Source organism: Coregonus lavaretus (genome assembly GCF_964263955.1).
Source record: "Coregonus lavaretus genome assembly, contig: HAP1_SCAFFOLD_348, whole genome shotgun sequence".
NCBI classification, from domain to species: domain Eukaryota; kingdom Metazoa; phylum Chordata; class Actinopteri; order Salmoniformes; family Salmonidae; genus Coregonus; species Coregonus lavaretus.
The window spans coordinates 16,928-39,481 of NW_028158992.1; the positions used below are offsets into that span (position 1 = coordinate 16,928).

The 22,554-nt window shown below is 43.0% G+C and overlaps 1 protein-coding gene across 1 annotated transcript; it reads right to left on the minus strand.

Moving 5' to 3' along the window:
• Positions 1–995: 995 nt before the first annotated feature.
• On the minus strand, positions 996–9,646 carry LOC311123378 (dual specificity protein phosphatase 1-A-like). The gene is made up of 4 exons (XM_084197649.1): positions 9,275–9,646; positions 8,537–8,679; positions 7,811–8,030; positions 996–3,021 (listed from the first exon to the last, which is right to left on the minus strand). The coding sequence occupies exons 1-4, from the start codon at positions 9,333–9,335 to the stop codon at positions 2,660–2,662; spliced, it is 786 nt and encodes a 261-aa protein (XP_084053775.1). The 5' UTR covers positions 9,336–9,646; the 3' UTR covers positions 996–2,659.
• Between the last annotated feature and the right edge of the window lie 12,908 nt (positions 9,647–22,554).

Genomic DNA, 22,554 nt, shown 5'->3' on the forward strand with positions numbered 1-22,554 from the left:
GATCAGTCCCAACACTGCTACACTATAATGTTTATCCTGACAGATCAGTCCCAACACTGTAATGTTTATCCTGACAGATCAGTCCCAACACTGTAATGTTTATCCTGAAAGATCAGTCCCAACACTGCTACACTATAATGTTTATCCTGACAGATCAGTCCCAACACTGTAATGTTTATCCTGACAGATCAGTCCCAACACTGTAATGTTTATCCTGACAGATCAGTCCCAACACTGTAATGTTTATCCTGAAAGATCAGTCCCAACACTGCTACACTATAATGTTTATCCTGACAGATCAGTCCCAACACTGTAATGTTTATCCTGACAGATCAGTCCCAACACTGTAATGTTTATCCTGACAGATCAGTCCCAACACTGTAATGTTTATCCTGACAGATCAGTCCCAACACTGCTACACTGTAATGTTTATCCTGACAGATCAGTCCCTACACTGCTACACTGTAATGTTTATCCTGACAGATCAGTCCCAACACTGCTACACTGTAATGTTTATCCTGACAGATCAGTCCCAACACTGCTACACTGTAATGTTTATCCTGACAGATCAGTCCCAACACTGCTACACTGTAATGTTTATCCTGACAGATCAGTCCCAACACTGCTACACTGTAATGTTTATCCTGACAGATCAGTCCCAACACTGCTACACTGTAATGTTTATCCTGACAGATCAGTCCCAACACTGCTACACTGTAATGTTTATCCTGACAGATCAGTCCCAACACTGCTACACTGTGATGTTTATCCTGAAAGATCAGTCCCAACACTGCTACACTGTAATGTTTATCCTGAAAGATCAGTCCCAACACTGCTACACTGTTATGTTTATCCTATTTGTAGGCCTAGATATCAGTGTTACAGTAGATTGATGATGTAGGATTATGTGTGTAGTCTTCCTATCTTAATGTATATAACATAGATTATGGTTCATTTGGGTCTACTATATTTAAGACAAAGTTCTGCAACGAAGTACAAAAGACTAATAGGATTTATTCAGTGGTATCAAAAACAACTACTAACAAACATATGCAAAAATAGATATGATATAATAAGAAATATATTACTTTAGTTCAATAAATATCACATAGGTAATCAGACAGACAGCAGTCTCTGGTGAGTCTGTTCCCTGTCTTAGTGCTTTAGGGGTTCTGACTCTCTCCCAGAGCTGTTAATAGTACAAGATGCTAACAGAGCTAGCATGCTAATAATGCTAACTGAGCTGCTATTAACAGTACACGATGCTAACAGAACTAGCAGGCTAATAATGATAACAGAGCTAGCAGCTGCTAACAGTACATGATGCTAACAGAGCTAGCATGATACTAACAGAGCTAGCGTTAGCTAACAGCTGCTAGCACTACAGAGGCATGGTGGCGTTTCATCTGATGGTTGGTTGTCAGGATCGTCAGGGTCTCATGGTGTTTTTTAAAAGGCCGCCATTTGCATCTGAATGTCCACTTTAAACTAAACCTTCTGGCGCTCTCCGAGCCGAGCTGGCTGATTGGCCAGAGGTCAGAGATACATTCATTGTTCGTCAACAATAAAGAGTCTGAGGAGTGATTTATCCAAACCTGCGTCGTTCGGCGAGGCATTAGCGGGATTCCCTCAGGAAGACAGTGAACGAAGCTAAATTGTAATTGTAATTATTTTGCACTATGGCCTATTTATTGCCTTACCTCCATAACTTACTACATTTGCACACACTGTATATATATTTTCTGTTGTATTTTTGACTTTATGTTTTGTTTATTCCATATGTAACTCTGTGTTGTTGTTTTTATCGCACTGCTTTGCTTTATCTTGGCCAGGTCGCAGTTGTAAATGAGAACTTGTTCTCAACTGGTTTACCTGGTTAAATAAAGGTGAAATAAAAAAACATGAGAAAAAAAAGGGACATTGAAAGTAATTAATGATTCCTGAGAGTCTATTGGTATCAATACATATGACAACTGTCTGTGAGTGACCAAGGGAGGGTTTACATTTTGTTAAGAGTTGTGGCAGGTCCAAAAAATTATTTGACTACAATCTCTTCTCTTCATCCAATTAAAATACTTCTAACTTCTTTTAAAGGATTGACCCTTCCCCCAGTCACCTTCAGCCATTGACTTCTCTGTCTTTTCCTAGACTAGAAGTTGAGGGTATTCTAGGTAGATCTGTGGGTGTCATTTACCTTCTACAGAGGATGTTGTGATAACCATACTGACAAATTGGTAGCGAGAGAAACTCCTTTCAAGGCGATGGGGCAGACCTGTGGATTTAACCCATAAACTAGGCCACTTGGCTTGTCTCTCCAAAAGTTTGCCCTTTTGTCCAGTGATGCCAGGATCACTTCTATAAGACCTTTACACCAGGAAGGGCATCAATGACCTTTACACCTGGAAGGGCATCAGTGACCTTTACACCAGGAAGGGCATCAGTGACCTTTACACCAGGAAGGGCATCAGTGACCTTTACACCAGGAAGGGCATCAGTGACCTTTACACCAGGAAGGGCATCAGTGACCTTTACACCAGGAAGGGCATCAATGACCTTTACACCAGGAAGGTGGCACTACCCTGGCACTACCAGTATTGTGACAGTACAGTTCAAGTCCAGGCTAAGACAGACAACCCTCCATATGATCCTACTCTCCACCTTAGCAGCTGGGTGAGGTGGTGATGGGGCTGTGGAGGAAGGAGAGCTGTCCATGTCCAGCAGAGCCGTGGATGGGGATAGACACTGGGAAGTTAAAGACCGTACTGCTCTTCCCCAGGGCAGGACTCCCGGCCTCCGACGAGCAGGACGACGTAGCCAGGACCTGGGACTCAAACCGCAGCAGTTGGCCCATGAAGCTGAAGTTAGGACTGATGATGCTGCGCCGCTGCTTGACGAACTCGAAGGCCTCGTCCAGCTTCACGCGGTTGGTCCTCATCAAGTAGGCCAGACAGATGGTGGCGGAGCGGGAGATGCCGGCTTGGCAGTGGACAAACACACGGCCGCCTTTATTACGGATGGAGTCTATAGGAGAGAGAGAAGGAGAGGGGAGATTATTACAGATGGAGTCTATAGGAGAGAGAGAAGGAGAGGGGAGATTATTACGGATGGAGTCTATAGGAGAGAGAGAAGGAGAGGGGAGATTAGTACGGATGGAGTCTATAGGACAGAGAGAAGGAGAGGGGAGATTAGTACGGATGGAGTCTATAGGAGAGAGAGAGAAGGAGAGGGGAGATTATTACGGATGGAGTCTATAGGAGAGAGAGAAGGAGAGGGGAGATTAGTACGGATGGAGTCTATAGGAGAGAGAGAAGGAGAGGGGAGATTAGTACGGATGGAGTCTATAGGACAGAGAGAAGGAGAGGGGAGATTAGTACGGATGGAGTCTATAGGAGAGAGAGAAGGAGAGGGGAGATTATTACGGATGGAGTCTATAGGACAGAGAGAAGGAGAGGGGAGATTATTACAGATGGAGTCTATAGGAGAGAGAGAAGGAGAAGGGAGATTATTACAGATGGAGTCTATAGGAGAGAGAGAAGGAGAGGGGAGATTAGTACGGATGGAGTCTATAGGAGAGAGAGATAAGGAGAGGGGAGATTATTATGGTAGGAGTCTATAGGAGAGAGAGAAGGAGAGGGGAGATTATTACAGATGGAGTCTATAGGAGAGAGAGATAAGGAGAGGGGAGATTATTACAGATGGAGTCTATAGGAGAGAGAGAAGGAGAGGGGAGATTATTACGGATGGAGTCTATAGGAGAGAGAGATAAGGAGAGGGGAGATTATTACGGATGGAGTCTATAGGAGAGAGAGAAGGAGAGGGGAGATTAGTACGGATGGAGTCTATAGGAGAGAGAGAAGGAGAGGGGAGATTAGTACGGATGGAGTCTATAGGAGAGAGAGAAGGAGAGGGGAGATTAGTACGGATGGAGTCTATAGGAGAGAGAGAAGGAGAGGGGAGATTATTACGGATGGAGTCTATAGGAGAGAGAGAAGGAGAGGGGAGATTATTACGGATGGAGTCTATAGGAGAGAGAGAAGGAGAGGGGAGATTATTACAGATGGAGTCTATAGGAGAGAGAGAAGGAGAGGGGAGATTAGTACAACGTTCAACTTTGTTTCAATACAACATATTCAACTTAGTTATGGTGTGAGTGTGGGACAGTTGTGTAAGTTGTTGCCAGATTCTGAAAGGTTTCTCTTGACTGTGTTAGAACACCGTTAGTCCTTTGTAGCTCAGTTGGTAGAGCATGGCGCTTGTAATGATGGCGTAGTGGGTTCGATTCCCGGGACCACACATATGTAAAATGTATATACACGTGACTGTAAATTGCTTTGGATGAAAGTGGCTGCTAAAAAGGCGTTTACAATATGATATATTAGCATTACCTAGCTATTGATATTCCAGTGATACTAACAAGTCTGTCGTCCGTCTGTCTACACTGTTCTCCTTGCTCAGTCAGTAGACCTACTAAAGGCATCTGCGTGCTTCCCAGCCGGAACAGTTTGTGCACGTTTTTTGTTCATTTTGGACTTCGGTAAGGGTTTTTTCGGCTGTTCGGGCAAACAAACATTTTTCTCAATGCAAGCCGAAGTTGGTAGCCGAAGTCTACACCCCTTTCGTCTGTGATTGGTCAGCAGTAGGGATTCTTCAATAAAGTATTTGTTGTCATTCAGAGACGACTCGCTTTCATGCCAAAAAAAATTCATTGAGAAATACTGCACCAAACATCTTAGTTAGATGTAAAATTGCGCAACTAAGATCTCATCTGCAAAAACATCAAAATTAATGACAGATTTCTTGAGTTATCTTAGATTAACTCTGACTATTTTGAGGAAGTGTATCCTGGCTACTGCGTCTCAAGATGGACAAACAGTACTATTGCTGCTTTTTTCTAGTTTTTGAAGCGAAGGTCTGTTAAGGGAGTGTGGAGCACACTCGTTGGGTCCCCTAGCCGACGTCAGCTAGGCGCCAGCCGAACTGAAGCATGCGGAAGCGTTAAGCCACAGCAGGAAGTGACCAACATCCTCTTTGCCCAGTCAGTAGGCCTACTAAGCCACAGCAGGAAGTGACCAACATCCTCTTTGCCCAGTCAGTAGGCCTACTAAGCCACAGTAGGAAGTGACCCAATCGAAAAGTAGGTTACTTTCAGTTGCAAATCACCCTCCATAGTGTTGCTAACTAATGGTGTTGCTAACGGACCCATCTCATTAACCCAGGAAAGGGGTCAGTTAGACGGGGGGTTGGGGGTTGATCAGGGGGGTTATTCCCCAAGGAGAGGGGGGCAGAAGGGGACAAAGGGGGGTTAGCTGCCCCCCTGCTGGGGTTATTAATCTGGGAGAAAGGCCGGCCTTGAGCCTGGTGGAAAAAACTGCCTTTTGTCCTGACAGAACAAAGAGATGGAGGGGAGAGGAGGGAGCTGCATTCAACCATCAGCCTCTCTCTGGTTGCGTCCCAAACGGTACCCTATTCCCTTTATAGTGCACTACTTTAGACCAGAGCCTTATGGACCCGATGAGCCCTAAGATAGTGCACTATAACGGGAATAGGATGCCATTTGGGACGCAGATCTCTCTGGCCTGCTACTACAAAAGCAGAATGAGGCCTGGGTCTGTTGGGTCTGCTTCGTGGCTCCCACATGATAAGGGACCCTCTGTTGGGTCTGCTTCGTGGCTACCACATGATAAGGGACCCTCTGTTGGGTCTGCTTCGTGGCTACCACATGAAAAGGGACCCTCTGTTGGGTCTGCTTCGTGGCTCCCACATGTTAAGGGACCCTCTGTTGGGTCTGCTTCGTGGCTCCCACATGATAAGGGACCCTCTGTTGGGTCTGCTTCGTGGCTACCACATGAAAAGGGACCCTCTGTTGGGTCTGCTTCGTGGCTCCCACATGAAAAGGGACCCTCTGTTGGGTCTGCTTCGTGGCTCCCACATGATAAGGGACCCTCTGTTGGGTCTGCTTCGTGGCTACCACATGATAAGGGACCCTCTGTTGGGTCTGCTTCGTGGCTACCACATGAAAAGGGACCCTCTGTTGGGTCTGCTTCGTGGCTCCCACATGTTAAGGGACCCTCTGTTGGGTCTGCTTCGTGGCTCCCACATGATAAGGGACCCTCTGTTGGGTCTGCTTCGTGGCTACCACATGAAAAGGGACCCTCTGTTGGGTCTGCTTCGTGGCTCCCACATGAAAAGGGACCCTCTGTTGGGTCTGCTTCGTGGCTCCCACATGATAAGGGACCCTCTGTTGGGTCTGCTTCGTGGCTACCACATGATAAGGGACCCTCTGTTGGGTCTGCTTCGTGGCTACCACATGAAAAGGGATCCTCTGTTGGGTCTGCTTCGTGGCTCCCACATGAAAAGGGACCCTCTGTTGGGTCTGCTTCGTGGCTCCCACATGAAAAGGGACCCTCTGTTGGGTCTGCTTCGTGGCTCCCACATGATAAGGGACCACCTCTTTAAAAGGGGGGTCTAGTAGAGGGGTGGATGGGGTGTGATGATGTCACCACCATTGTGGTGGAGCAGGGAGCCCTGGCTCAGACAGCTGGTCGGGGTTTTGGAGGGAACTTTTTTCAATTGAAATCCAAGTCATTGAATGGAGGAGAGGAGGGAGGGATGGAGAGAGGGAGGGGGTTGGCTGTTGAGTTGTAGTAGTTCGTTTTCCCGCCAAGCCAATGGCTTCCATGACTACAGCTGCGGTTGCCTTGCTTGGTGATTGTGTCCTCTGTTTGTCAGTTAACTAGAGCTATGAGAGAATTAAAACTGAACTAGTTAGCTAGCTACTTACAGTGACTGCGATATCGTGACCTGCGCAAAGCATCGCAGCTCTCAGAACTGTTTTGTAGTGAATTCTTCTTTCATAAACCCATTAAAGTCCTCACCTTAAAGGCACCTAAAGTGCAGTGTATCAAAATCCCCAAATCCCGTTTTTTTTTTAGGGGGGTGCAGTCGCACATAGAACCTTACGGCTCTGAAATGTCAATCTGGGTTCAGCCATACAGTTCTATCTGATACTTCTGAATTAGACATGTTCCGTGGCTATTTAAATAAATAAATGATAGAATAACACTATTTTACCAAGATAGAGTCAGAACACATCATCCAATACATTAAGAAATGTATTATGATCATCAGACAAATGACTGTCATCACTGAACAACGATGTGACAACATCATTTGCTTTAAGATTTCTGTCAGTGTTGTTTTTTTGCTTGAGTGCCATTATCGCTGGCTAGACTAGCTTAGACCAGACTCCCGAGTGGCGCAGCGGTCTAAGGCACTGCATCTCAGTGCTTGAGGCGTCACTCCTGACCCCCCCTGTATCACAACCGGCCGTGATTGGGAGTCCCATAGGTGCAGCTCACAATTGGCCCAGCGTCGTCCGGGTTTGGCCGGTGTAGGCCGTCATTGTAAATAAGAATGTGTTCTTAACTGACTTGCCTAGTTAAATAAAGGTAAAATAGAGGGAGGTGGCAAAGACATGTTCTGATTGGTCCGTCTGTATTTTTCAGGCTTGTAATTGGATTGCAGATAGAACCTTAGAGCGCCAAGTTCAAATGGGTTTATGCAGATCGAACTTTCTAGTTATACTTTTGATCACTTAAAATCTAACTTCACAGACATATGAAAGAACCATTTAAAGATCAATTATATGTGAATAATTCATTTTTAGTCCCGAGGTGTTTTCTTACCTATCTGCCTGAAGTTGAATACACTGACGGTTAGTCGCTCTGGATAGGAGTGTCTGCTAAATTACCAAAATGTAATGTAAATGTAATGTAAAGTAAATGTAGCCTAAGACAGTTAAGACACTCACCGATAAACTCTATGGCCTCGTTGAACCAGGAGGAGATGTCAGCCTTGTGGTTGTCCTCTACAGGGATACTCTTGTACTGGAAGGACTCTTCAAAGTGGTTGGGGCAGTTAGCTGATACGTTGATAAGAGCAGTGATACCCAGCATGTCTAACATGTCCTTTCTGGAGGCATGGTAGGCACTGCCCAGGTAGAGGAAGGGAAGGATCTCCACTGGACCACCCTGGAGAGGAGGAGTGGAACAGGACAGAAAACAGTCAACCACCAGCCCTAATGATTTAGGCTGTAATAAAGTTAGTCTAAGATGTCAAAATATATAGTTTGATGACACACTGACACTGTTTTGACAGTAATAACGTGTCAAAGTGTTATTGGAGATGAAGATAGGAACAGAAACCAATGTCAAATCCAAGCCCAGTGTAGCTCAGTTGGTAGAGCATGGCGCTTGCAACGCCAGGGTTGTGGGTTCGACTCCCACGGGGGGGCCAGTATGGAAAATATATGCACTCACTAACTGTAAGTCACTCTGGATAAGAGCATCTGCTAAAATGACTAAAAAATAAATACAATAAAATGCCTATAAATACTTATGCCTACCAGACTGAGGTTAGTTTAAGGTTGCAGAATCTATTGTCTGATGACACACTGACATTGGTTTATTTACTATACAGGTAAAAGTGCTGTTACACAGTAATAACATACAAAATACACGTTTAAAAGAAAACCTACCTGGTCATAGAGAGCTGTACTGCATGGACTGCAGCCGGGGTCGGCGCTGTCTGGACGGGCGCTGAGGGGCAGACTCAGTCCCTGTGGAGCTGACGGCTTGGTGCAAATCTCTGGATACTCCGAGGAGAACGTGTCAAACCCACCTAAACAATGTCAAGATAGGACGTAAGGATACCGTCCAACAGTCCCGTCACCATCTCAGTTACAGGACGTAAGGATACCGTCCAACACTCCCGTCCCCATCTCAGTTACAGGACGTAAGGATACCGTCCAACAGTCCCGTCACCATCTCAGTTACAGGACATAAGGATACCGTCCAACAGTCCCGTCACCATCTCAGTTACAGGACGTAAGGATACCGCCCAACAGTCCCGTCACCATCTCAGTTACAGGACGTAAGGATACCGTCCAACAGTCCCGTCACCATCTCAGTTACAGGACGTAAGGATACCGTCCAACAGTCCCGTCACCATCTCAGTTACAGGACGTAAGGATACCGCCCAACAGTCCCGTCACCATCTCAGTTACAGGACGTAAGGATACCGTCCAACAGTCCCGTCACCATCTCAGTTACAAGCAGCTGTATAGTGGCTATTTTGGCACAGTCACAGCGTTCACCTCATAACTGACGTAGGCCTACGCTACGGCACGTTTGTTGTGAGCCGTTCGTCATTACCATGAGTGTGTAATCAATATAGATATCGGCTACTATAACACGTTTATAATAAATCAAATTACCTTTGAGAAAGAAGACACTGGCTCCACACGGGTATCGGCACAGAGCTGTCACGGCGAGCATTAGAGTCCCGTCATTCTTCACTTGGCCGAAGTCCAAACTCAGATCATCCAGAAACACCACCGACCGATACTCCCCTGAGAGAAGCCGGTTCCGCGTGTCCTCGTTGGGCACGATGTGTCCCACCCCCAGCCCCCCTCGGGCCCTCTGGCGGACTACAGTACTGAAGCGGACGTTGGTGGACCCGGAGATGTGAGAGGAGTTGAAGGAGAAGAATGAGCGGCAGTCCAGGACCAGACAGCCCGGGTCTTCCCCCTCCAGCAGCCCGCGGAGGGACACGGCATCGATGCTGGGGATATGGTATTATTTTATGTATCATTAAGGCACATGTAGGGAGATGCCAAAGGTAAAATATAATAAACATGTTTGATATTTTATAATCCAGATACATGCTTAAATAAGGAATATAGATATGTAGTATATGCTGTGTTTTAAATGAATGCATGTGTTCTTTCACAGAGGCTCTCAACAGTGTGCATTACATTAGTTCTTTTTTAAGAAGGGGCCTAAGCCACGCAGCCAATAGAATGATAGAATGAGAGGCTTCATATAGAAAAAAGCATTCATGACCTTTTGGAGTGGACATTGTGTGACAGCTGGACGTTGAAAAAGAAGGGTGGTGCAGAACTAAAATAAGTTAGGAATGTACGCATGTTTGTTCATTTGTGTGTATATAAGAGATCTCTAAGCCAGAGAGAGACAGTTGTTCCATGGAGCAAGCTCGGCTTTATTATGCAATAAAGTCTAATTCTTGTATTCACAAGCTCTGGTGTCTTGAGAGATATTTTTGAGTTGATTAATTATTAGTCAAATATTTCTACCACATAATTGGCGAGCTTTTGCCAGGAGTTGAAAAATAGGGACCAGAGACGGTATACATCTGCAGTTGTGAAACGGCTTGGACGGACCATACAAACAAAAGCGGCCGCTTTTAAAAGGTAAGCCAAGTTCTTACTTATATAGTATAACGTTTGTGTGGTCCGATCCGGGGCTCGGCAACATCTAAAGAAATACCAAATAGGTCTCTCCAAATTTAAGAACCAGAAAATTAAAGACTAGGAGCTTTTGAATTTAAGAATACATGTCGCTGTTGTTTGTCTGAACCGTCTGTTCAATTGATTTGATTCATCTTGCTGATCGCTCTGTCTGGGTCATTTCGACACGGGCGGCTGTCCAGCTGGTTGAGCGATCAGACAATAACATGTTAAGTCCTGCGGATACCTCTCTAGACGTGTAGTGGAAGTGAATCGTCTTGAGGACTGCTTAGGTAGGCAGAAATCCTGTGTAATACCACTCCTTTTTCTGTGTTGAGGAAGTGTAACAGAAAAAATAGGGCATAATTTACAGGTCGCTTAGGAAAGCGTAGTAGAAGTCCAGGTGTGTCGAGGAAGTGTAACACCTAGGGGGCTAAATAAATAGAAATCCTGTGGATACCGCTTTGGAGAGCTAAAATTAGCACTCCAGAGGTCTGAACGGGCAGGTAGGGCATCATCCTGTGTTGTGGTGATGCCAAAATTAGGTAGGGTCGATCAGGTAAAAAAGTTAGGTCATCCGGCGTAGGTGACACCATAAATTGGAGTAACACCGGTCATCCTGAGTAGGTGAACGGGTTAAATAGCTACAAGGGCTTCAAAATATTGAGAAAGTGTTAAATAGAGTAGGTCTGCTCATCTCGTATGGTGAATGGGTTGCTTGGGCGGCTGTGAGTCGTTCAACTGTCTGATTCATTTGGGCACAAGTGGCTGCTCATCTGTGTGAGTGAGAATAATAAGAAATCCTGCAAGTAAATAGCCTTTCTGTAAGGAAAGGAAATATATTTGAGGTTGTTTGAAGCTTCTGTCTGATGGAGAAAGGGCGTGCCCAATCTCACATTAGGAAAGAGAAGAATAAATGGTGCGTGGATATTCATTGACCAACTGAGTGTAGAAAATTCACGTTACCAGGAGGGGTAGAATAAAACCTGTTGGAGGAACAGGTCACGTGTACCGGTGTGGTCATATGACGTCTGTGAATTGTAGAATGATAATGTATTTTCGTTACGTGAACTAGGGGATGCAAGGAGCTTTGGCTATTATGCTGAGTGAATAGCACCAATTTATAGTGGGTTCTAGATTTGTTGAATAAACAAACGTATATTTTAAACTAAAGTAATGCAATAGGCTACAATTATAACATTATCAGAAAAAGGCACTATACGCTCATCTGTGGTCCTCTGTAGCTCAGTTGGTAGAGCACGGTGCTTGCAACGCCAGGGTTGGGTGTTTGATTCCCAAGGGGGGCTAGTATAAGTATAATAATGTCGTTTGGAATAAGAGCATCTGCTAAAATGTTAACGGAGAGGAGAGTACGTGGTAGTAATTATTAGTCATTGAATAAGGTTTTGCTAGATTAAACGAGTGACAAAGGTGGAATATGTCTATAAATAAATTGGATTGTGATAAATGGATGATTTCAATATATGATGGTAAACTACAGCAAGTGTTTGGTGTTACTTATAGCTTACTTAGAAAGGATAGATTAATAGATCTCATTCATTCTGTAATGGCGGGGTGATGGTTTAATTGCGTGGCTATAATTTAGGATGAAGAGAAATAGGATATAGTTTACGACGCATGGAGAAGTGAATGTCTTTTATGGTAATAGATCAACTGAACCAAACATGACGTTACTATGGAAATTTAGCATGATTAATGTTGTTAAGTTCGTTTTTAAACCCTATGATAGAGGTAAATGCAGAACGCTGTTTGAAAGTGTGTTTTATTGGGTCTGCTAGGAAAAATGGAAGAATTTCAATTTTTGTCTGTGGGTGTTAAACATTGGGGCTTGCTGAAACGTGAGAGTGCTATAAGGGACATTATGGTTAAGTTAGGTGTACAAGGATCGCGTATTTTGTAGTATTTTGTAGGAAGTCGTAGAAGGTTGAATATTATCGGCAGGAAATTGCTAGCTAGTTAGCGGTGAGAGCTAGTGCGGTTTTCGTTGGGTGACGTCACTTGCTCTATGAACTGGAAGTAGATGCTTTGTGTGGCATTGGTGGAGCGACGGGTAACGGTGCTTCGGTGGTGAATGTTGTCAATGTGTGCAGAGGGTCCCTGGTTTGAATCCAGTGAGGGACAGAAAGCAAATCTTTTACATTGATGTGAATTACTGGTTTCATTGATAACGTTATAGGAAAGATGTTGTCCTACCAATCCATGTTGGATAGGATAACATAGTAATTAAAATTGCATATTGGTGAATTGGATGTTTTATTGGTTTTTACTATAAATATAAAATAATGTGTCATCTGTTGAGGTACCATTATGAGGGAAATTAGCGGTAGAGTATGATAGATATTGTAGAGGGTAAAAATAAAAAAAAGTTAATTGGGTGATGAGACAGGTTGACTTGATGTTGAATGGGATTGTTTAATAGAAGTAATTATTTATATTTAGGAGAATGAGAATATGTTATTAGGTAGTATTGCTTTGTGGAGATGATTTACTAATGAAGAACATGTCTCGATAGTTGAATACGGAACGATATTTGATAATTGATCATTTTATTATGACATTATATAGGTTGTTTAAACAGCAGTGAGTTATGATAAAGTTTTATTACTTCAGTTAACGATAATTTGTTTATAGTACGTTGAACCTTGGGAGGTAGTTGTTGCTGTTGGCTTGATGGATTAAGTAGACATCTTTTTATGGGTTTTGGATTATGAAACAATAAGTTTATATTTAGAAAAAATAAAAACATCAATGCAACAGTTTGCGACGTTAAATTACTAAAATGGGGTTATAGGTTTATAGTGGAAGGTGTAGTTAACATAATAAAACGTGTTATTATCTAGTGTCTTCTAAGTGGGAGTTTCTTTTAAGGGTTGATGGGAGTCTCCTATAATATTATGTTAGGGGTAAGGTAGGACACGACGTATCAAACAATTTTAAATTGATGCTGAGTTTAATGATTGTTGACGAGATAGGACTGGGGATATATGTATGATGTTTTGTGTGTAATTACTATCTTTGGATTGTTTATTATATGTTAACGACATGTATACTTTCTCTTCCAGGAACATGGGGATTTTTTATTGGGAGGTTAAGAAAGTCTGTAGGCTAGGGTGGAACTAGTTAGTAAAATTAAGTAGTTTTATTTTTAGGTTGTCATAGGGAGCTACCAAAATAAATAAGGCCTGGCCATTTTTGTTTGTTTATTGTTTTACTATATGGTGTTCAAATAACCACAAACAAACTACTTAGTATGAAATGTTAGTTGTATAGGATTTTTATTTCTATTTGTTTTTTTTTGATGGGATGGAAGTGAAATATCTTAAAGGGGCATACACATGTAATTTGGGTTTTATTTACTGAGGGATAAGTAAATATGTGTGATTTATTTTGAAAAGAGCTGTACTAAGGACTTACAACATTTATGAAAGGTCTTGATGGTTGTTAGGAGTAGTATACTATTGGATGAAACAATTCATTGAATAATTTCAATGACCTCTGAAATCTGTCCTGGCTTTATAGTGTGACCTGATCACCCACACTATGAATTCTAGAGGCATGCTGAATTAGGGGGTTAGATAAAATAAGGATAATTGTGAAGAAGTTTATAATTTGGAAAAAATCCTATATATAAATTAGTCGAAACAGGACAAGGATGAAGTGAGAGGGTTAGTCCTGAAGGAGAGGTATTCCTTGAATAGTGTTATGGAATACAGTTAAGTAAAGATATGCTCAAGGGTTGTCATTTTAAGGTTAGTTATTATTTTAGGTTTGATAGGCAATATTGTTTTGTTTTGTTTTTTGTACACATTAATCATGATGTGATGCATGTGTCCAAGGGGGGAAGTTGGGATTACAGAGGTTTTAATGGTTTATTATGGTTTTGTGGGGAAATATGCAAGGTGTATTAAGGATATGAGCAGTAGTAAATAATGTGTTATGGGTTAGGTTAAATCATTTTTGTTTTTGTGATAGGAGGCATGGTGTAGAGGTGGTCTGTCTATGAGATAAGTGGACTACAACAAGCTGGAAGCAGGTGTGCTTCATAATCTCAAGGCTTCTCTTGACGGATGAGAGGACATGAGTAGCATACTGTGTCTCACCTAACCTAACAATGTTCTTAAGATTTTCTTTTCATGGGTGAAGATAACTCTGCCCAACTGAGTAGGATAATCTGAGTATTTTCTGTGCCCTGGAGACTATGTGATGGCAAAAGACTACAGAAGAAAGAGCTGGAAAGACCCTATGTGGAGGGGCCTGTACCAGTTGTTGTTGGCTACTTGAAGGACACTTTTCACAGACAGATGTCGATAGATTGAGAGGGACTCTGGCTGATCCGGAGACCCTAGTGACGGGGGAAGGTTAACAACTGAAGTGACCATACACATCGTTGTCCAGGTTATACCAACGATGGTACGGATAGAGGGGAGTATCGGGTATCATCTACACCATTGTACCAGAGTGAGGGAACTGATGATTAAGAGACTTTAAGGACCTTCCAGACCGCCGAGAGATTCCAGACCACCGAGAGATTCCAGACCGCCGAGAGATTCCAGACCGCTGAGAGATTCCAGACCACCGAGAGATTCCAGACCACCGAGAGATTCCAGACCACCGAGAGATTCCAGACCACCGAGAGATTCCAGACCGCCGAGAGATTCCAGACCACCGAGAGATTCCAGACCACCGAGAGATTCCAGACCTCCAAGACGCACCAGATATCCTTATCATTGATTTCTCTACACTTGACTAGTTACCTGAGAATAAAGGGAATGGAGTACTGATAATAATAAAGAGCAGAAGGAAAAGACACAGAAGGGATCACTATTAGAATACAAGGGTTAAAATTAATTAATAATTAATAATTAATAAAAATATTATTGGTGTGTGAGAAACCAGCACAAAGAGTATGGGGAAGTCACATGGGGTAGTGTGACCTTAAGATAATGAAAGAAAGAGACAGGTGAATCATAGAAATAAGGAGAACAGTCCAAGACCTAGATAAACAATTTGATGTAGTATTTGGTGTTCGATTTCCAGGGGGAAGTGTTATTGGAGTAGTTATTCCTTGGGAAAGTGCATTAAACCCTGTATATGTTAGAGCTATACCAAATACAGAAGAAAGGGAATTGAAGGAGCCGTTAAACAATGATTGATATAGATGAGTACAATATATTATATTACAATTAAATAAAGAAAATAGTCTAATATGCACCACATCTCCGTTTAAAGAATTAACAGTAGTTCAAAATCTTCACAGTTACTAGGACTGTGTTATGATTCAACTACAACTTTTGTCATATAAGGAACTCGGAAAGACCATATTGGCCAGCAGAATGTTTGTAATATTTAGGAAATCCTAAATATAAACAATTTTATGATCAACCAGGATGAGGAGAGAAGTGTAAGCAATTGTTAGAATAGGAACAAGGAAAGGGAAACACCAGAGTAATGTCAAATAGAGTATGAGCAAAAATATAGGAATGTTATAATAAAACAATTGGGTTATATAATTTGGGAGAATTCAAGGGAGAATGTGAAACTAGGGGGTGTTTAAAAAGATAGCCTTTGGAATACAGGGGCCCCTCAAAGACAAATCTATCAGGTGTTAGATAGAAATGGGTATAAGAATGAGTGATGAAACATAATGATTTGTCATGTAGACAATGTTAATAGGGATGTTTTGGATTGGAAATTAACTCAACTGAACTGTTATGATCTGTCCTTTCCTGAGGTTGCTACGGATGGTGTCGTAATGCATTGCAGAGATCATTTGGCCCAGAACGGTGTAAACCTCAATAAAAACCAAAAATCCTCTACTCGGCTGAAAAGGAACAACAAAGGCGTTGAAGACGTTCCTGTCTGAACCACTTCTGCCAGGAGACCTGAATCCAGCATCAAATCAAAGCAATATACTGGTTTGCACATGGACAAAACAGGATGATAGTGGAGGTGTGGCGGTTCAGGTGTGACATTGGAATTGGGACATTGCTATGGGCAATCCAAGATGAGCTATGAAGCTATCTGAAGAACATAATGAAGACGCCAGAAGATTGAGTGCCGGTAGAGGAAGGGAGTGTTAGTTGAGGTAGTATGTTGATTAAGGAGGTATTATACACTACTAAATTTATAGTAATTTGGACAATGCATTGGGGTACTGATCTGTGGTAAATCTCGTTATGAGGAAGATACATTGGTCTGAATATATATTCTTATAAAATGTAACCACAGATGGCAAGGCTAAGAATAAGTATATGCACATGCTTACACTCATTTTATGTTATCTTTTGTTTTATTGGTTGGGACTTAAAAGTCCCAGAGGGGGGAAATATATAGATGATTTTCAAGTACATATGTTGTAGAATTAAACACCTATATGCCTTAAAATGTTTATGGATTGAGAACCAGTTGAAGGGTTAATACAGAGCAGAGACATTTATGTGTTTATCATAAACTCCCTGCAGATGGTCTGGGCATGTCAATGACATGTGATGGAGATACAACTCCTCGTGATGGCTGTGTGGAGATTGGAGTAACAATGGAACTAGTGTTATCATTTCTTTGTGCTTATGACCTTATGACCTGACACATGGCCACATGCACATAATCTCAAGGGCCAGGGAGGATGGTAAATGATAAATGTTTAAATCATGTTTAAGTATAAATGGATGTTTTATAATGTGTTATGAAATGATAATGGTGAAACAGAATGAACTTAATTGATACTTTGTACTCCAGATGCATGCCTAGATAGTGAATATATTCAATACAGAGTGTGATTGTTCTTTAACGTACGTATGTACATAATTTTTTGAGTCATGCCACTAATAAGACACAGTGGCCCCACTTAGAGAAGCGCAAGTAGCCCTCGTGAGCAGCCAACATGTGATACTGAAAGATGCTATTGATTCAGTTGTATCAATGTGTCTGTATAAAAAGGAGCACTCCGGTTCAGGACAAGCAGTTGTTGCTCCATGGAGCAAACTCGGCTTTGTTTTGCAATAAAGTCTAATTCTTGAATTCACAAGCTCCGGTGTCTTGAGAGATATTTTTGAGTTGATTATATATTAGTCAAATATTTCTACGACAAATTCTGCAAAAAAGATCCTTTGTGTACAACGAAAAACACAAAATAATGCATGCAGAGCAGAATTAGGCCGATACCAGCTAATTATCAAAATCCAGAAAAGAGCCGTTAAATTCTACAACCACCTAAAAGGAAGCGATTCCCAAACCTTCCATAACTAAGCCATCACCTACAGAGAGATGAACTTGGAGAAGAGTCCCCTAAGCAAGCTGGTCCTGGGGCTCTGTTCACAAACACAAACAGACCCCACAGAGCCCCAGGACAGCAACACAATTAGACCCAACCAAATCATGAGAAAACAAAAAGAGAATTACTTGACACATTGGAAAGAATTAACAAAAAAACAGAGCAAACTAGAATGCTATTTGGCTCTAAACATTGAGTAAACAGTGGCAGAATACCTGACCACTGTGACTGACCCAAACTTAAGGAAAGCTTTGACTATGTACAGACTCAGTGAGCATAGCGTTGCTATTGAGAAAGGCCGCCGTAGGCAGACCTGGCTCTCAAGAGAAGACAGGCTATGTGCATACTGCCCACAAAATGAGCTGGAAACTGAGCTGCACTTCCTAACCTTCTGCCAAATGTATGACCATATTAGAGACACATATTTCCCTCAGATTACAGAGATCCACAAAGAATTTGAAAAGAAACCCAATTTTGCTAAACTCCCTTATCTACTGGGTGAAAAACCACAGTGTGCCATCACAGCTGCAAGATTTGTGACCTGTTGCCACAAGAAAAGGGCAACCAGTGAAGAACAAACACCATTGTAAATACAACCCATATTTATGTTTATTTATTTTCCCATTTGTACTTTAACTATTTGCACGTCATTACAACACTGTATATAGACATAATATGACATTTGAAATGTCTGTATTCTTTTGGAACTTCTGAGTGTAATGTTTACTGTTAATATTTATTGTTTATTTCACTTTTGTTTACTATCTACTTCACTTGCTTTGGCAATATTAACATACGTTTCCAATGCCAATACAGTCCTTAAATGGAATTGAGAGAGAGAGAGAGAGAGAGAGAGAGAGAGAGAGAGAGAGAGAGAGAGAGAGAGAGAGAGAGAGAGAGAGAGAGAGAGAGAGAGAGAGAGAGAGAGAGAGAGAGCGAGAGAGAGCGAGAGAGAGAGAGAGAGAGAGAGCAATGAGAGTTGGGCTTCAAGACTATTGTATATAGGCTGGTGCCCTCTAGTGGGCAAACTCAGAATGATCACCAGGCAACACTGTAGATGGCACCTACCTCTCTTGATTCCCAGGTTCCTCAGCTTGTCATGTTCAGCATGTCCATTCTGAGCCAGTCTCAGAGACAGAGAGGCTCCTCTCCTGAAAGGGACAGAATGACCAAGCAAAAAGGGCTCTGGTCAAAAGTACAGAGTGCATTCGGAAAGTATTCAGACCCCTTTACTTGTTCCACATTTTGTTACGTTACAGCCTTATTCTAAACTGTATTAAATAGTTTTTACCCCTCATCAATCTACACACAATACCCCATAACGACAAAGCAAAAACAGGTTTTTAGAAACATTTGCAAATGTATTAAAAATAAAAAAACGGAAATATAACATTTACATAAGTATTCAGACCCTTTACTCAGTACTTTGTTGAAACACCTTTGGCAGCGATTACAGCCTCAAGTCTTCTTGGGTATGATGCTACAAGATTGGCACACCTGTATTTGGGGAGTTTCTCCCATTCTTCTCTGCAGATCCTCTCAAGCTCTGTCAGGTTGGATGGGGAGCGTCGCTGCACAGCTATTTTCAGGTCTCTCCAGAGATGTTAGATCGGATTCAAGTCCGGGCTCTGGCTGGGCCACTCAAGGACATTCAGAGACTTGTCCCAAAGCCACTCCTGCGTTGTCTTGGCTGTGTGCTTAGGGTCGTTGTCCTGTTGGAAGGTGAACCTTCGCCCCAGGCTGAGGTCCTGAGCGCTCTGGAGCAGGTTTTCATCAGGGATCTCTCTCTACTTTGCTCCATTCATCTTTGCCTCGATCCTGACTAGTCTCCCAGTCCCTGCCGCTGAAAAACATCCCCACAGCATGATGCTGCCATCACCATGCTTCACCGTAGGGATGGTGCCAGGTTTCCTCCAGACGTGACGCTTGGCATTCAGGCCAAAGAGTTCAATCTTGGTTTCATCAGACCAGAGAATCTTGTTTCTCATGGTCTGAGAGTCTTTAGGTGCCTTTTGGCAAACTCCAAGCGGGCTGTCATGTACCTTTTACTGAGGAGTGGCTTCCGTCTGGTCACTCTACCATAAAGGCTTGATTGGTGGAGTGCTGGAGAGATGGTTGTCCTTCTGGAAGGTTCTCCCATCTCCACAGAGGATCTCTGGAGCTCTGTCAGAGTGACCATCGGGTTCTTGGTCACCTCCCTGACCAAGGCCCTTCTCATCCGATTGCTCAGTTTAGCCGGGCGGCCAGCTCTAGGAAGAGTCTTGGTGGTTCCAAACAATTCCTTCAACCTCATGGCTTGGTTTTTGCTCTGACATGCACTGTCAACTGTGGGACCTTATATAGACAGGTGTGTGTGCGCGCCTTTCCAAATCATGTCCAATCAATTGAATGTACCACAGGTGGACTCCAATCAAGTTGTAGAGTATAGCATTCTGGTGCTCAGGTTGACTAATACCTCATTGCCCCCAGTTTGCCCTTCTCTATGAAGAGTTCCACCGTGGTGTTGTCTCCATCTCCCTGAGGGTAGAGCCGTGCGTACAGCGTCCTGTTGTCCACCATGTCTCTGAACCAAGACACTGACTGCTGGGTCCAGCCACACCCATCCACTGGGCGCACCTGGGATGAGAGGACTATATTTTATTAGGTCATATAATAATACAGGAGACAAGTATAAAATATATGATCTGCGTACATACAGTGGGGAGAACAAGTATTTGATACACTGCCAATTTTGCAGGTTTTCCTACTTACAAAGCATGTAGAGGTCTGACATTTTTATCATAGGTACACTTCAACTGTGAGAGACGGAATCTAAAACAAAAATCCAGAAAATCACATTGTATGATTTTTAAGTAATTCATTTGCATTTTATTGCATGACATGAGTATTTGATCACCTACCAACCAGTAAGAATTCCGGCTCTCACAGACCTGTTAGTTTTTCTTTAAGGAGCCCTCCTGTTCTCCACTCATTACCTGTATTAACTGCACCTGTTTGAACTCGTTACCTGTATAAAAGACACCTGTCCACACACTCAATCAAACAGACTCCAACCTCTCCACAATGGCCAAGACCAGAGAGCTGTGTAAGGACATCAGGGATAAAATTGTAGACCTGCACAAGGCTGGGATGGGCTACAGGACAATAGGCAAGCAGCTTGGTGAGAAGGCAACAACTGTTGGCGCAATTATTAGAAAATGGAAGAAGTTCAAGATGACGGTCAATCACCCTCAGTCTGGGGCTCCATGCAAGATCTCACCTCGTGGGGCATCAATGATCATGAGGAAGGTGAGGGATCAGCCCAGAACTACACGGCAGGATCTGGTCAATGACCTGAAGAGAGCTGGGACCACAGTCTCAAAGAAAACCATTAGTAACACACTACGCCGTCATGGATTAAAATCCTGCAGCGCACGCAAGGTCCCCCTGCTCAAGCCAGCACATGTCCAGGCCCGTCTGAAGTTTGCCAATGACCATCATACAGAGGAGGAATGGGAGAAGGTCATGTGGTCTGATGAGACAAAAATAAAGCTTTTTGGTCTAAACTCCACTCGCTGTGTTTGGAGGAAGAAGAAGGATGAGTACAACCCCAAGAACACCATCCCAACCATGAAGCATGGAGGTGGAAACATCATTCTTTGGGGATGCTTTTCTGCAAAGGGGACAGGACGACTGCACCGTATTGAGGGGAGGATGGATGGGGCCATGTATCGTGATATCTTGGCCAACAACCTCCTTCCCTCAGTAAGAGCATTGAAGATGGGTCGTGGCTGGGTCTTCCAGCATGACAACGACCCGAAACACACAACCAGGGCAACTAAGGAGTGGCTCCGTAAGAAGCATCTCAAGGTTCTGGAGTGGCCTAGCGAGTCTCTAGACCTGAACCCAATAGAAAATCTTTGGAGGGAGCTGAAAGTCCGTATTGCCCAGCGACAGCCCCGAAACCTGAAGGATCTGGAGAAGGTCTGTATGGAGGAGTGGGCCAAAATCCCTGCTGCAGTGTGTGCAAACCTGATCAAGACCTACAGGAAACATATGATCTCTGTAATTGCAAACAAAGGTTTCTGTACCAAATATTAAGTTCTGCTTTTTGGATGTATCAAATACTTATGTCATGCAATAAAATGCTAATTAATTACTTAAAAATCATACAATGTGATTTTCTGGATTTTTGTTTTAGATTCCGTCTCTCACAGTTGAAGTGTACATATGATAAAAAATTACAGACCTCTACCTGCTTTGTAAGTAGGAAAACCTGCAAAATTGGCAGTGTATCAAATACTTGTTCTCCCCACTGTATGTGAACAGTGCATCATCAATAACTCATTAATTTATTGAACCTTTATTTGTCCAGTCAAATTGAGATAGAGACTTGTAGTTAACACATTGACAAGTGATGTTATATACCGGTATGGTATAAGTTGTGGTATGGTTAAGTATTAGCCACAGTAGAACATGACAACAACCAGGTTGAACCACATACATTAGCCAGGGAGACCTGTATGGCCTGGAGAGGAAGTGATGTCATCTCAGCACTGAGTTCCTTGATGTTCCATAGAGACAGACAGGAAGTGTCTCCGTAGTCCAGCCTCCTCACCTCCACCTCCAACTCATTGTTGTCTGACAGACAGAGGAGAAATATATAAATTGACCTCATTGTTCTCAGAGCTGGCAGAAATACACTACACGATCAAAGGTATGTGGACACCTGCTCGTCCAACATCTAATTCCAAAATCATGGGCATTAATATGGAGTTGGTCCCCCCTTTGCTGCTATAACAGCCTCCACTCTTCTGGGAAGGCTTTCCACTAGATGTTGGAACATTGCTGCGGGGATTTGCTTCCATTCAGCCACGAGCATTAGTGAAGTCTGGCACTGATGTTGGGCGATTAGGCCTGACTCGCAGTCGGCGTTCCAATTCATCCCAAAGGTGTTCGATGGGGTTGAGGTCAGGGC

Excerpts from the sequence above, each read along its gene's own strand:
- LOC311123378 (XM_084197649.1), bottom strand. The coding sequence starts at position 9,335 with ATGCTCGCCGTGACAGCTCTGTGCCGATACCCGTGTGGAGCCAGTGTC. Across the intron at positions 8,680-9,274 it reads CAGTGTCTTCTTTCTCAAAG|GTGGGTTTGACACGTTCTCC; the intron begins GTAATTTGATTT and ends GACATTGTTTAG. Across the intron at positions 3,022-7,810 it reads CGAGGCCATAGAGTTTATCG|ACTCCATCCGTAATAAAGGC; the intron begins GTGAGTGTCTTA and ends TCTCTCCTATAG.